The sequence below is a fragment of the Cynocephalus volans genome, chromosome 5, assembly GCF_027409185.1.
Source record: "Cynocephalus volans isolate mCynVol1 chromosome 5, mCynVol1.pri, whole genome shotgun sequence".
In the NCBI taxonomy this organism is placed as follows: Eukaryota; Metazoa; Chordata; class Mammalia; order Dermoptera; family Cynocephalidae; genus Cynocephalus; species Cynocephalus volans.
In genome coordinates, this window is record NC_084464.1 from 37195001 (window position 1) to 37209909 (window position 14909).

At 37.9% G+C, this 14909-nt stretch overlaps 1 protein-coding gene across 1 annotated transcript in view; it reads left to right on the plus strand.

The window, feature by feature from the left end:
* Positions 1–401: 401 nt before the first annotated feature.
* CARMIL1 (capping protein regulator and myosin 1 linker 1) overlaps positions 402–14909 on the plus strand; it is a 171405-nt gene continuing 156897 nt past the window's right edge. The window contains exons 1-3 of the mRNA XM_063098227.1: positions 402–482; positions 860–910; positions 7230–7289. Coding sequence (XP_062954297.1) covers positions 402–482; positions 860–910; positions 7230–7289 — 192 coding nt within the window. The remainder of the gene's footprint in view (positions 483–859; positions 911–7229; positions 7290–14909) is intronic.

The following is a 14909-nucleotide window of genomic DNA, read 5'->3' on the forward strand; positions in this document are numbered from 1 at the left end:
GGAAGTTCTCCGGAAAATGAAAAAAGGCAGTTCTCTCATCAAGACGTGAGAAGCTTTAAGAGTCTCATTTCTTTATGGCAAAGGCTCATGAGACCTGCCTGAAACTCACTTGCAGAGTGGCACATTTAGACAATGAGGCTTGTGGATGTGGGATCCCTGCTCAAGGTTGGAACTTCTAGTTTAGCCCCTTTGTAGTCATGAGGACCCCTGTTGGGCAGGAGGGGCCTATAGACATGTGGGACCCCATGGGCTATATATATATATTCTTAGCTGACTGTCAGAAAACTTCCAAAAATGTCCTAAGACTGAGAGGCACAGCTGAAAAGCAAAGTTGGGGACAATTGTTTGGAAGCTTCTTCTGATTTTGCTGTCTGTGCGTTATGTAAATGTTATCAGCTAGAATGCAGAGAAGGGAAAGCAAGCGGGCCAATGTGGGTGGTGGTTGTAATTTGGGAATTGCGAATGAGTACTTGGCTTTTTCAGTAAGTTTGCTGTTGATGTAGTGGTGCTGTGACTATATATAAGATATCTGTATTTTAATATCACAGAGACCTGTCTTGCTTACTCTACCGAAATAATCTGTTGGTCCTTTGGGCTGCTGACAGACTCTCATCTTAAGATTTCGTGGGTGATTTATTCGATATGAACCTTGATACAGGGACTCTTGGAGTAAAACTAATTCTGTAGGACCAAGAAGCTGACCCAGGTCATTTATTCTTTGTATGTGACAGAAGCCAAGCCATGTGGCTTTTTGAGGCTTCCATATCATTGGAGTCTGTGGGTAACACTAAAGTCTGTGGGTAAAACAAAAAGACACCTTTTTGGTACTTGTACTTATGCTGCTACTTCTATCTTACAGGTGCTTACATCATGCCGGGCCTTCCTCGTGTCAGCGCGAATCCCCACCAAGGTGAGTGCTGATGACGTTCCTCCTTCCAACACACACACACACACACACACACACACACACACACACACACACACACACACACACACACACACACACACACACACACACTCACACACACACTCACACACACACACACACACACTCTCACTCACACACACACTCACACAACACACACTCACACCTCAATTACATAGACTTAAAATTTAGCCTAAAGCGTCAGGACTTCTCTAAGCACATCCATGTTTTTCTTCCTTCTCCCCAGAAAGCACCTAAGGGTTGTGCTGAGGAACGTTTCTTACTCCTTTATTTCCTCTCTTTGTGTAAAGGCATCCCAAGGAAAGCAGTGAGACATTTTGTGCTCGATGTCCCTGAGGCTCCATGTCCTGGTCATTTTTCTCCCTCAACTGGGGCTTGATTTCCACTTTCTTCAAGTCTACTTCTTATTTCCTTCGGTCCGGTAATGGCAGATTTTTCTAAGGCTTTGACATGTGGGAAATAACCTTCATAACTCTAGAGTGCATTACCAGTACCACAACCACCTCGGCAGTTCCCCGTGTACTCTCCTGTTGCCTATAAAAAATAGCATGCACCACTCTGTTCTTTGAAAGATCTTTGTAACGTTTTTCATGAGATGTTCTTCATTACATGGGGCAAATTAAAATGTAAACTGATAGCTCGTGAATTTGGCATCATAATTTCTTTTCTTTTGTTTATGGTAACAAAAAGGGGTTGATCATTCTAGTAGGATGCGGATTGAACGATAAAAGGGAATTGGAGTTTTCTTTTTTTTTTTTTTAAATGATAACTAACATTTGAGTGCTGTTTTAGTAAATAATCCTTAAAAAAATCTGTGAGAACCATGAGGTAGATCCTATTATTATCCCCATTTTACAGATGAGAAAACTGAGGCACAGGGAGTTTCAGTAATTTGCCTGAGGTAAAATTTCCACTAGTAGATGATTCTAATCCAGGGGGTCTGGCTGCAAAGCCCCTGCTCAGCGACACTATTATTATGAGAATTTAATGAGTTATCTGTTAAGAATATTGTAAGGTAATCTCATTTAATTCTCACAGTAAACTTGTAGGTGAGCTATTAGAAAATATCTCAAAGATGCAAAGTTGACTTGTCTAAGGATTCACAAGTAGTGCATGGGAAAAAGGAGAATTAGACTCACCATGTCCTAGTCTTATCTACTTTTTACTGAGTTGAACTGCCTCCCTTGCCCACATACTCAGGAAAATGGGTAGGGTCTAGTGGAAGCTTCTATCCTTTTCATACTCTGATGTTTGGGTTACAGTGTTATTTGCTCATTTTCCCAGTCCTTTCTTGTTTCTTAAAATTTAACATTTAGCCAGTGTTTTGTGAATACCTACTTATGTGCCAAACAGGGCTCCATAATGTTACAGACACAAATGAAGTGGATCTTCCAGGATTTGCAATCTAATGATGTACGTGATTTTCACTGAACTTTGGGAAGGTACCAACCCACTGGGGTACCTTCTGCCGTTTTTCTTTCTAGTTATACAAATGTTAACTTTTATAGTTTCTCCAAGGAATGAGACTTTTGATTCTAACCCCTTTTGATAATATAAAGTGAGTCTGTATTTTTATAACATTATAAATAAAATCAGTTAATGATAATGTTCAATAAAGTTGGACTAACCTATCTATATACTGGTCCCCTCTTATCTACAGGGGCTGGAGGGATATGTTCTGAGAACCCCAGAAGATGCCTGAAACTGCAGATAATACTGAACCCTACATCTCCTTTTTTTTGTATACCTATGATAAAGTTTAATGTATAAATTAGGCACAGTAAGAGATTAACGACAACTAATAAAATAGAACAATTATAACATGCTGTAGTAAAGGTTATTTAAAACTTATTTCTGGAATTCTCCATTTAATATTTTCAGACTGTAGTTGACCTCAAGTAACTGAAATTGCAGAAATCAAAACCATGGATAACGGGGACTACTGTATGTTAAAATATTGAAGGCAGGATATAAGGAAGTGATAGGGTTACAAATTGGAGTTGAGGGGAGAGGGGGAAGGGGAGGGAGGTTGGGGGATAATTGGGAGGGGACAAAGGGTACAAAAGAAATTTCTGGTAATGGATATGCCCCCAGTATGAATCTGGCCCCTACATCATGGACAGGAGCGGGGACAATCAGCTTTATATCTCATGAATATTCATAACAAATAAATTAATTTTTTTAAAAAAAGGATATAAGGAAGTGAATTAAACATTATCCCACTGGTAAAAAGTTAATCACAGAAGGAAATTTTGGAGGCTTGTGAAAATAGCCAAGCACCCTATTGAATAGAAGGCTCCTGAATAATATGTGTACACTAAAATGTTCTGGCCCAGTGGAAAGTGTATTACCCCTTGGGAAGTCACCTGCCTTCCTTCTGCTAGATGATCCTGTATTGCCCCCTTCTAGCTCTGCCCCTGAGGCAAGGCCTTGGCTTCACTGTGTGATATGTATATAAAGTTTCACAGCCAGACTGACCAGGGTAGTTCAGACATTGGTTCTGATTTCTGATATTGTTAGCATCACTAATAAAGGCAGATTTTCTTCCATAGTGATCTGCTTGTGGATTTCCTCCTTAAAGAAGGCTGGTTTTCATGTGCAAAGTGTAAGTCTTGGCTGAGTCAATGATATTAATTTTCTTGGGAAATCATTATATTTAGAGCATTAGTGTACGATAGGCACTGATTATGACATGGTGTCTTTTCTTTGGGAGCTGATTGATTTAACATGCTTTCCTTTTGTCTTTTGTGAGATGTCTCATTGTGAGATGTACCACGTATATAGTCAAATGGACAAAACAAAGATGTATATCTGTGATTAATCACAAAGGAAATACTTCTGCCATCATACCCAGATGAAGAAGTAGAACTTTGCCATCACCTCAGGAGGCCCCAACTCTGCTTTTCTGGGGTGGGTGGGTAATTACCACATCAGGGAAGGGTTTGCAGAGAAGGTGGGTTGAGAGATCACCCAACGTCAACCAGGCAAATAAGGGATCTTACACTGGTTAACAGCACTTGCATTTGGGGAACTGGAGTATGGGCCGAGGATTGTGGAAAAGGCTGTGGTGAGAGGGAAACAGGTCGGAAAGATGGGCAGGATCTAGGCCTGGCTGAGGAGTTGAAGCTTGGAATAACAGGAGTTACTGAAGGACAGCCACAGAATCACATTTAGATTGGCTCTGATGGGATGGGTGCTATCTTGTTAGGGGGCTGGGGGTGGGGTGAGCAAGAGACTGGTGGAAAAGCTATTGGCAGTGTGGGTTAATGCTTTCCTCTTACCTAATCAGCCACTAATATTTCTAGTTCTCACTTAAAAATGTCCCCAGGTCTTCATGCTGCCTGCACTGGCTCAGCTTCCTAACTAGTCTTCTTGACTCCTTCTGCTCATAAATTGAATCTAGTGACCTTCTTTAAACTGTCTTTGGGGTGGGCTGGAGTGGGGGGAGGATGGATTGTGGGACTGGAGCAAAGGCCTGATGAATATAGCCATGGATGAGTTTAGAGAGAATTATTTGAACCTTGCTATGATGTCCTTGAATATGTCTTAGAGACTCACCTGCCCACTATTAGTAATACGGGACTCTGACTAACCACAGACTCAGCCACTCATCTCGTTACTGATTGTTGATACTGTACAACTCCTTGTAATTTCTGCCTTATCCTAGTTCTTTTAATGTCTCTATGCCTTGGCAAATTCTTTTTCTTCTGCCTGAATCAACTTTTCTTCCCCTTGTTTGCTTGACAAACTTGAAGTCATTTTTCAGGGACTAGCTGAAATGTCACCACTCTTTCCTTGCTCCTCAGTACTTCACTATCACAGTGACAGCCTTCAGGTTCAGTAAAAGCATCTTAATTAACCTCCAACTAATCTCACTGAGCCAATTTTTAAAAAAATTTTTATATTATTTTTTTACATTGTATGATGTTGCAGAGAAGTTGGGAGGGATGCGGAGAGGGGAAAGGGGAAGGAAATGTGATGGAAGGAGGAGGGGTGGGATTGAGGCCTGTGGCGCACCCCCCCTCATTCCCACAGGGGAGACCAGAGGGCTTCCAGTGGTGGCTTGGTCATTGCCAAGCTGGGTGCAGGTGTCAGGGGTGTGTGGCAAAAGCCCTTGCCTCTTACCTCCTCAGCTCAGGAATCCGGGGCCCTTCTTGCTGTGGCTTGGTGGTCACTGCTGGGCCTGGTTGCTCATTTTTTTGGGGGGAGGGTGTGACCGAGGCCTGAGAGCCCCCACTGCCCCAGCTCAGGAGAACCCAGGGTGCTTCCTGTGGCGGCTCTTTGGTCGTTGCTGGGCTGGTTGCTTGTGTTGGGGGAGTGTGACCAAGGCCCGAGGCCTTCCACTGTCCTGGCTTGGGAGAGCCCTGGGTGCTTCCTGTGGTGGCTCACTGAGCCAAATTGACCAAAGACGCCTATTCCTATTCCTGATGATGCCCATTGATGCCAGCTGCATTTTGTAGCTGTTAGGCTTTGAGAGTGTACCTGCTCACACCTGTTTATTCCTGCTCACATCTATTGAATGAGATGCCCCCTGAGGCTTAGTGGTTCATTCCCAATTCTATTTATAGCAGTTATAATTACAATAGCAAATGTTGTAAATGAAAGGTGTTTCACATAATGATGAAATATGAGTGCAAAAGGAGAGAGTGTCTATGAATATTGAATATTGATAAACCAAATTACTTTAAAAAAATTGCTGTCTTAAGGACCAGATGATAACTGTTAAAGTTTGGAGAGGGGGTATGAGGAGCATAATAATCTATAAACTTCTACCCTTAGATTGCTTTGCAATTGTCTTTAGGATCTCACTCCATTTTTAAAGAGACTTGATTTGAATTGGAAGCTGGAAGCCCTCCCTCCACCATGGGTGTGGCTCATAGAGAAAGGCCACTGGGGGGCCAGCCCATTGGCTTAACTCAAAGAAAACCTTTGGCATTGTGTCAAAGGATGACAAATAAAAATATGTTTATATGTTTTAAATTACAATAATGAAGGTAGGTATGCATATTCCTTGCTTTAAATTACTTTACAAAATCAAACCATGTGTAGATCTTGATAATGATAGGTAAGAAAATGTCTATTCTAATTGAAAGTTTTTAAACATATGCCTTCAATACTGTATTTTTAACTCTTGGAGGACAAAATACATATCTCATTTCTCTTTCTCTTTCCAGTTCTGGCACATAGTAGGCTTTCCATAAATGTCCATTAGTTGACTAAGTGAATAATGAAAGAATGAATTCTCTTTCTACCTCCCATCCTCATCACCACACTTTGAGATGTTTAACTAGAGTTTCAGAGGTTTTCTGCTCTGAGATTTATCCTGCCAAAGTATCATGGTGCTACTTACCACCAAGGAGCAGAACTAAGTCCCCTGGGTTTGGTGCTGGGTGTGTTCTTTTACCATTATATTTTTAGTTTTAATGTGAGAGGGTAAAATAAACTGATCCAACTCAGTCCCATTGTCTCTCATCCCATGCCTTGTGACTGTGACTGCTGTAGTAGGGTGAAAGGCTGCAAAATCGTGAGAAAGATTAGTGGCTGTTGAGCAGGAAAAATAGTCAAAGAGTGAGAGGTGGGAGATATTTTGAAGAAAAAGAACACTGCTTACAGGAGAAGAGAAAAGGGTCATTTATTATTAAAATAAAAGGGAAATAAATCATTTTTCTACACGTAGAGAGAAAAAGAGGAATTTTATTTAACAATGTGTGTTTCATTTTAAGGACAGTTCTAAATTTCTAAATACCGTATTTGTCTTAATCTATTAAAAATAGGAATTTTTATGGAAGGATGACTCCAGTAGGTGGTCAGAGTGTAACACAGAGAGGTAAGGGTTTAGAAGGAAGGGGAAAACAACATTGACTTTGTCTTCATGTGACTTATGGAAGCAAAACTTTGAAGTTAAAAAGAGGATAAAGTATATTGAGATGTTTTCATTTTATACATTCATTTCTCAATGAATAAATAGAGTAGAAATAGCAAAACTTTGCATTGGTTTTGTCCCTGGTTTGTTGGGCATACAACTTTTTTTCAACCTTTTAGTAAAATGAAGGCTAGATAATTTTGCTGAAATATGATAAATCACAGTCCCTTCTTGTTGAATGAATGGACACATTAAATCAGCCTGCCTTCAGAAGATGCCCAATATCTTATTTGCTCTTGGGGCTGTTTCTAATTACAGCATCTTTTTCTTCTTCTTTTTTTTTTTTTTTTTTTACCTTGAATTATATGTTTTAAAGTCCTCATTACAGGTCTTTTTTTCCCTCTTCCCTCCCAACTGCAGCTCGAGTTAACCTTCAGCTACTTGGAGATTCATGGCGTTGTCTGCAGCAAGCCTTCTCAGGTGAGAGTGCATAACAGAAACCTATCGCTGTGAGGTCGGGGTCTTTTGTGAGTTCCTGAAACCGTGAAACGTCTTCTGTTTTGGTTTTGATATTGAAAGTTTTCTTAAATCAATATAGAAAAACAAGGTTAGGGAAAATGGAATCTTCAGAATAAGAGACTTAACAGTGGCTGTGTGGGCAAGGGTTGGGAATTTGTTCTGATAGGGAAAACACATTGTCCGTGACTGTTTAAAAAGAACTAATTAGTTTTTATGTTAGCTGGTGACGTAAACTTAAAAGTACTTTCCTCAGAGTTTGTACGACAAGTTTGAACACTCAAATTTCATAGCTACATAGTACTATATATGATCTTTCTGGGAATATGGTGATAAATGAATTTTTGGTCTTAATAAAATATTGAGCTATAAGTAACTGCAGTAAAGTGTACAATTTGATAAGTTTTGACATTTGTACACCTGTGAAACCATCACCACAATCAAGATACTGAACATATTCATCTCCCTGAAGTTTCCTCATACACCTTAGTAAACACTCTCTCCTGCCTCCTCCCCATCTGCAGTCAACCTCAGGCATCTGCTTTCTGTTGCTATGGAGTAGTTTGCATTTTCTGAGATTTTATATGAATGGAACCATGCAGTGTTTACACTTTCCTGTCTGTCTTCTTTCAGTCAGTATAATTATTCTGAGATGGATTTATTTTGTTGCATGTCTCAGTAGTTCTTTCTTTTTTATTGCTGAGTTGTGTTTCATTGTATGTCTGTGTCACAATTTGTTTATCCATTCACCTGGTGATAGACATTTGGATTGTTTCTAGTTTGGGCTATGACAGATAAAGCTGCTGTGAATATTTACGTACAAGTCTTTGATTGGACGTATGCTTTCTTAGGAGTGGAACAGCTGAATCATATGGTGGGTATATGTTTAACTTTTTGAGAAACTGCTAAACTGTTTTCCAAAGTGGTTGTACCACTTGACATTGCCACCAGCAGCATATTAGAGTTCTGGGTCTTCCACCTCCTCCCCAAAGCTGATATGGTCAGTCTTTTTAATTTTAGCCATTCTGATAGGCATATAGTGCGATTTCATTGTGGTTTTAATTTGCGTCTTTCCAATAACAACATATTTTGAGCATCTTTTTATCTGTTTATTCTCTGTCATGTATTATGTATTTTTTGAATGTCTGTTCAAATCTTTTGCCATTTAAAAATTGGGTTGTTTCTTATTGAGTTTTGAAAATTTTTAAAAAATATATTCTGGACACAAATTCTTCATCAGATATGTGGTATATATATTTTTTCTCTCAATCTGTGGCTTCTCTTTTCATTCTCTTCATAGTGTCTTTCAAAGAGCAGAAGTTTTGCATCTTGAAGCCCAGTTTATCAATATTTTCTTTTATGGTGCTGTATTGAATTAATCTTTCTTTAGCCCAAGGTCACAGAATGTTCTATATATTCTAGATGTTTTATACCTTCATCTAGGTTACACATATGGTCTGTGATCTATTTTGAAGTGGTTTTTTGTATATAAAGCAATGTATGAGTCAATTTTTTTGTTTTTGTGTATGTATATATAGTATGTCTACTTGTTCCAGTACCATTTGTTTGAAACGTTATTGTTTCCTCACTGAACTCATCTTCACTTTTGTTCGAAATCAATCATTCATGTAAGTGTGTATCTATTTCTGGACTCTGAATCCTGTCCCTTTGGTCTCTTTGCCTATATTTATGCTACTGCTATACTGTCTTGATTACTGTAGCTTTACAGTAAAACTTGAAATTAGATAGCATTAGTTGTCCAACTTTGTTCTTTCTCAAAATTGTTCAGTGATTCTAGGTACTTTGCAATTCCATATGAATTTTATTTTCACCTCAATTTCTGCAAAAAGGATTTTGATTGAAATTACATTGAATCTATAGATCAGTTTGGGCGGAATTGACATCTTATTAACATGGAGTCTTCTGACCCAAGAAAACGGTGTATTTCTTCACTTATTTAGGACTTCTTTAATTTCTCTCAGTATTTTGTTGTAGCTCTCAGTGTATAGGCCTTATACATCTTTTGTCAGATTTATTCCTAAGTATTTTATATTTTTTGCTGCTGGTATTTGTTTTTAAATTTCGGTTCTCAATTGTTTCTTGCTGGTATTAAAAATATAATTGATTTTTGCATATTGATCTTTTATCCTTCCACCTTGTTATACTCACCTATTAGTTCTAGTAGTCTAGTATTAATTATGGATTCCATCATTTTCTACAGAGATGGTGTCATTTGTGAATATAGATGCTTTTTATTTTCAACATGGATGCTTTTCATTTCTTTTTCTTGCCTTATTGCTATTGGGAGATACTCCTCCCTGAGTTCTTCCTGCTCCTACATGTCTTTCTAGGTATACCAATCATTCAGTGCTGTGAATGCTCTTTACCCAGGCTATTTCTCAGGGTTATGTTGGCACTGAGCAACCTTGTGGGATGATGGAGTGTTTCCTTTTTGAGCAAAGAGCAGGATTGTTTACCGCTTACTATGAAAACAGTAGATTCCCCAAGCCCAAGGGTTCCTTTCCAGTAAGCAACCCATTGTGTATGCAGGTATCTGCTGAAAACATCCACATCAACCTGTGAGACTTTGGGGACCAGGGGAATCTGTGCATAAGTGGTGCTCATGCCCTTTGTTGTGCCATGAATAATAAAAGCCTTTCTTTTTCTGACCCAGGAATCTCCTGTCTTCTGTCAGCATCCATGAAACAGCAACAGGCTAAGTTATTGGCGTATAAGTAGGGTAAAAACAGATCTCAGATTTTGAGAGTTATACTGGCTAACACCTCCAGGACAGTGCTAAATAGAATTGGTGAGAGTTGACCTTCTTGTCCTATTCCCAGTCTTCAAGAGAAAGCATTCATTCATTCTTTCACCATAAAGTGTGATGTTAGCTGTAGGATTTTTATAGATGCCCTTTATCTGGTTGAGGAAGTTCCCTTCTATTCTTATTTGCTGAGAGCTTTTTTTTGACGAATTAGTGTTGAATTTTGTCAAATGTTTTTTCTCTATTGAGATTATTGTGTGGCTGGCTTTCTCTTTCTGACTCTCTTTCTCTCGCTTGCTTGCTCACTTGCTTGTTAAGATGGTGAATTATATTTATTGTTTTTTAATATTAAGTGAACCTTTCATTCCTGGGATAAACCTTACTTGATCATGATGTATTATCTTTTTTATACATTGTTGGGTTCCATGTGTTAAAATTCTGTGAAGAAGTTTTTGCATTGATGGTGAGAATTATTGGTTTGTAATTTTCTTTTTCTTTTTAATGTTTTTGTCTGGCTTCTGTATGGACTTACAGAATAAATTGGGAAGTAGTCTCTCCTCTTCAATTTTTTATGTAGAGTTGGTATTAATTCTTCCATAAATGTTTAGTTGAATTTATCAGTGAAGTTATCTGAGCCTTGAGTTTTCTCTTTGAGAAGGTTTTTGACTACAGTTTCTATTTCTTTAATAGATATAGATCCATTCATGTATTTCTTCTTGAGTAAACTTTGGTAATTTGTATCTTTTAATAAAGTTGTTGAATTTATTGATTTAAAGTTGTTCATAGCAGATACGATATAATGGGGGGGAGGGGAGCGGGAAAGAGGAATGGGTAAAGGGTCATGAAAATCAACTACAATGTATATTGAGAAGTTAAAATTAAAAAAAGTTGTTCATAGTACGCACTTGTTATCCTTTTAATATATGTAGAATATTATTCCTGATACTGATAATTTGGTTCTCTCTCTGTCTCTGTTTCAGTCTGGTTAGAGGTTTATGACTTTTATTGATCTCAAAAAACTTGCTTTTTTGGTTTTCTTGATTTTTTTTTACTATCGATTTCATTGATTTCCTGTTTTCTGTTTCATTGATTGCTTTGATATTTATTATTTCCTTTATTCTGCTTACTTTATTTTTTTAGCTTTTAAAACTATAAAAAGAGAGCAAGAGAGTGTGTGTGTGTGTAGTTTTTTGGTATTTTCCTAAAAGAAATTGTCACTCTATATTGATTGAGATTACATACAAACCCTTGGAATTTTTCCACAGTTCATCTTAGAGCAATGTTTTATCCTATGTATTTATCATTCTCCAGAAACTGGAGTTTGAAAGAAAAATCATAGCACCATGTGTTTGCCAAAATGGTCAGACATACGCAGTGGGGAATGATTGCTCATGAAAGATGACATAACGGCATAATCAGGGTCTCCTTGCTGGTCTTAATTCAAGAATGTTTATGTTTATCATTTGGGGGTTGTGATGGGAACAGAAGGGCGTTAGAGAAATGTTAATGCCAAGATTATTTTCAAAATAAGATTTGACTGTGCATGTAATCATGAGAAGGGATGTTGATACAGCAAGACTAATTTTCCCATGTGGCTGCTGTAGTTGGTCTTACCACACTTTGAAGTCCTGTCCCACCACTGAGTGTTATGTAGTCTACGTCAGCCCCAGGAAGCTGCTGTATCATGGTAAGTGCCAAGAGAATAGCTTTACAAAGGTACTTCAAGTGTATTTTGTCCCATGGTATGAGCCTTGGAGATAAAATTATAGTGAAACCAGTGGTATGGCTTCTACAAAGGGGCTAACAAATCAGAGACTGGCAATACCAGAAACCTAGTGGTATTCAAAATTTGATGTGCTTCATAATTGTTTGTGGTGCTTTTTAAAAATAGGTACCTTCACTACCCCCTCTCCCTGTCACATGACTACCCCACCCCCAACACACACACCCACACACCTACACATACTCCCACCATACACCGTACACACAGGACAGTTGGGATTCAATATGTCTGGTGTGAACATTTGTATTTTTGTCAAGTGCACCTTTTGATTCTGTTGTGTTCCAAAGGTTGACAACCCATGCATAACCTATGTAAGATCAGGTTCTTTGATGTTTCTAGTTTTGATTTTCTTTTACGTAAAATCATAAGGATGACAGTGTCCTCCTGGGGCACTCACAATCTAGCCTTGATCTTTTCTGGCATTCTCTGGATTATAGTTTGTAAATTCAGATAAAGTGCCTGGGACGTAGGCACTGCGTGGTGTGTGAGTGAGTGCATTATGGAATTAGTGAAATGTGACTTTTACTATTGCTGTTGTCCTCTTGCTTGTAGAAATGTAGGAGACCTTTAGCTTATTTTACAAGTCTCAATGCCATAGCACTTTCTGGTGCTCAAGTTCTCTTGCCTTTCATGGTCAGTGAATGAGTCCAGGAGTTATATAGTTTCAGAATTACAGAATTTTTGGCCTTTTTTTTGTGCAATTGAATATGTTTTTTTTTTTTTTTTTTTAATTATAAGGTTAATTGTTTGCTGTGTCATAGAATGATATTGGTAAACCACCCATAGCTATTTCTGTTAAATGAGAGAAAAACACCTCATAGACTGTTGGCTTGAGTCTAGTACAACATGCTGCTCTGACAGTTTAGTCAGGTTGTTTTACCTTAGAAAAGGAAGTGAGGGGGCTGGAAATTTGAATACTAAATAAGATACTATGGCTTATATCTCTGATTATTATTTTAAATGTGTGTTAGAGGTCATAATTGATGCCTTGCTAGGTGTCTTAGGAAAAAGTGTTTCAACTATTGTTTCTCCTCAGGTGAAAAGGAGGGGAAAAAGGTATCTGATAGGGATTTCTTTTTTCTGATGAGATGATTTATCATTTTGGTTTCACCTTGATCACTTCATTGATTAAGCAGAGGTGGTGGCATCTGATGTGGTTCTGTGTGAATGCTAGCATGTAAGGTTGAATTTGAAGGCCTCATTTCTTTCTCCACTTGTCACCTTTTTTCTTCCCTGTCATTCCATTCAATCCTGTGCAATTAAGGATGATTAGTTGTTAGGATTAAGTGGAACTAGATAAGCTAATGACTAATTCCTCACAGCCAAACTTTGAACTGAACAGATGCACTAGATGCGAGGAATGTAAAAGTACCCTGTAGTGAAAAATGTAATTACACATGATGGGAAGGTTGGGACAGTGCAGAGCACAGACATAATGGCACATCCCAAAGTATCTGGCTTTTGAAAACGTGCATATATTTTAAAAACATGTTAAGAAGAAAAATTAACTATCAGAATACATGCATATGAGACACGTGAGCCTGACTTCACAAAACAGCTTTAGTCTTAACCTAAGACACACCACGGATGTACTGGGGTTGGTTAGTAAACCCCTCCAGGTACAAACAAACACCTCCATGTACAATAATGCTTGCTGCCTTTTTGGGGGGGGAAATATCCCTTGGACTAGCTTCTGGAAGACAAACGCAGCCTTTGCCTAGATAATTTTAAAGGTTTTGCCATTCATTTCTTGAGGAATATGTTGAAAATTAGGATTAAAAAAATTTTTTTTAACGCAATTTACTGGCACAGAGGTGGTACTTACTAAGTACTCATTGACAGATTCCTCTAGGGGGTATTATGAAAACATTACATTTTAAGGACTCAAATCACTTACTTCCTTTTCTTTGATTTCATCACTTTGACAAATACCTTGCATTACTTTTCCTTTTAAGACAAATAGGTTGAAAGATTTAGATTGTTATTATTTTTAACCTGGCTAATTTTAGGAAAAATCTCAAGCAAAATCTAAAACCTTCTTTGTTAATGTAATTGGTCAGTTGTACATTAAGTTTAGTGTTCCTCCATTATATTTTTGTGCAGATTAAGAACAGGAGGTAAATGCATGAGGATGTTTTGATGCAGTGATAATCTAAAAGGACTTCATTTTACATGAATATTTTTGAGATCCAAGATAATGGCTTCTTTTTTTCTTTTTTTAAAAAAGTGATTGACATTGTTTTTTATTTGAAATGTGTCCATAATGAAGCTGCTGTACCTTTTGTGACCTGTCCCTTTTTTCTGGTTGATTAATATTTATAGGACTAGCTGTGTGACCTCACTCTCAACATTTTTGGCATAAGTTTTGGATATCTCCAACAGTTAATTACAGGAATGAGTCTTTGCCTAGCACTAAACCTAACAGTAATCATTTTATTACCCTGTTACCTTAATGTAATCTTTTCCAAGTATCCTATCATCTTAGAAAGCCTGAAACTTTTCTATAATCATTTAATTTTTCTCTTGCTCCCAGGCAAAACATTCAACATTTCCTTTAAACATCTTATAAGGTTTCTTGTTTTTAAAGCATGTTAAGATGAAAAAGGTAACTATCAGATTGCACTTGGGTACTCACAGAAGGAGGTATTCATGCTTATACTGGATAGCAGGAGTTTGACAAACTTTGTTAGATCACATCTCAAGACAAAATCTTGGTAAAAGAAGTCATGTACAAATGTGAGGATTCAGTCTATGTCACATAGGGGGTCTATTTGAATCTGCCAGTTTGACCCTTAGAAACACTTGCTTCAGTTCCCGGATGTTTCTGACAACCCTTCCACCTTCTACCCAACCTGTTCTTTGAGTCTTCAACTAAGAGTATTATTTTAAGAAAGCACTTCTTGAAAAGCTGACATTGTATTAGTTTATATTGTATACTATTGTATATTGTATTAGTATACATCTCTGTAACTACCTTAGTTAAAGTTAAAAAGGGAAGGAATTGGACTCATTATTAAGAAGTGTCCAATGTTTCTTG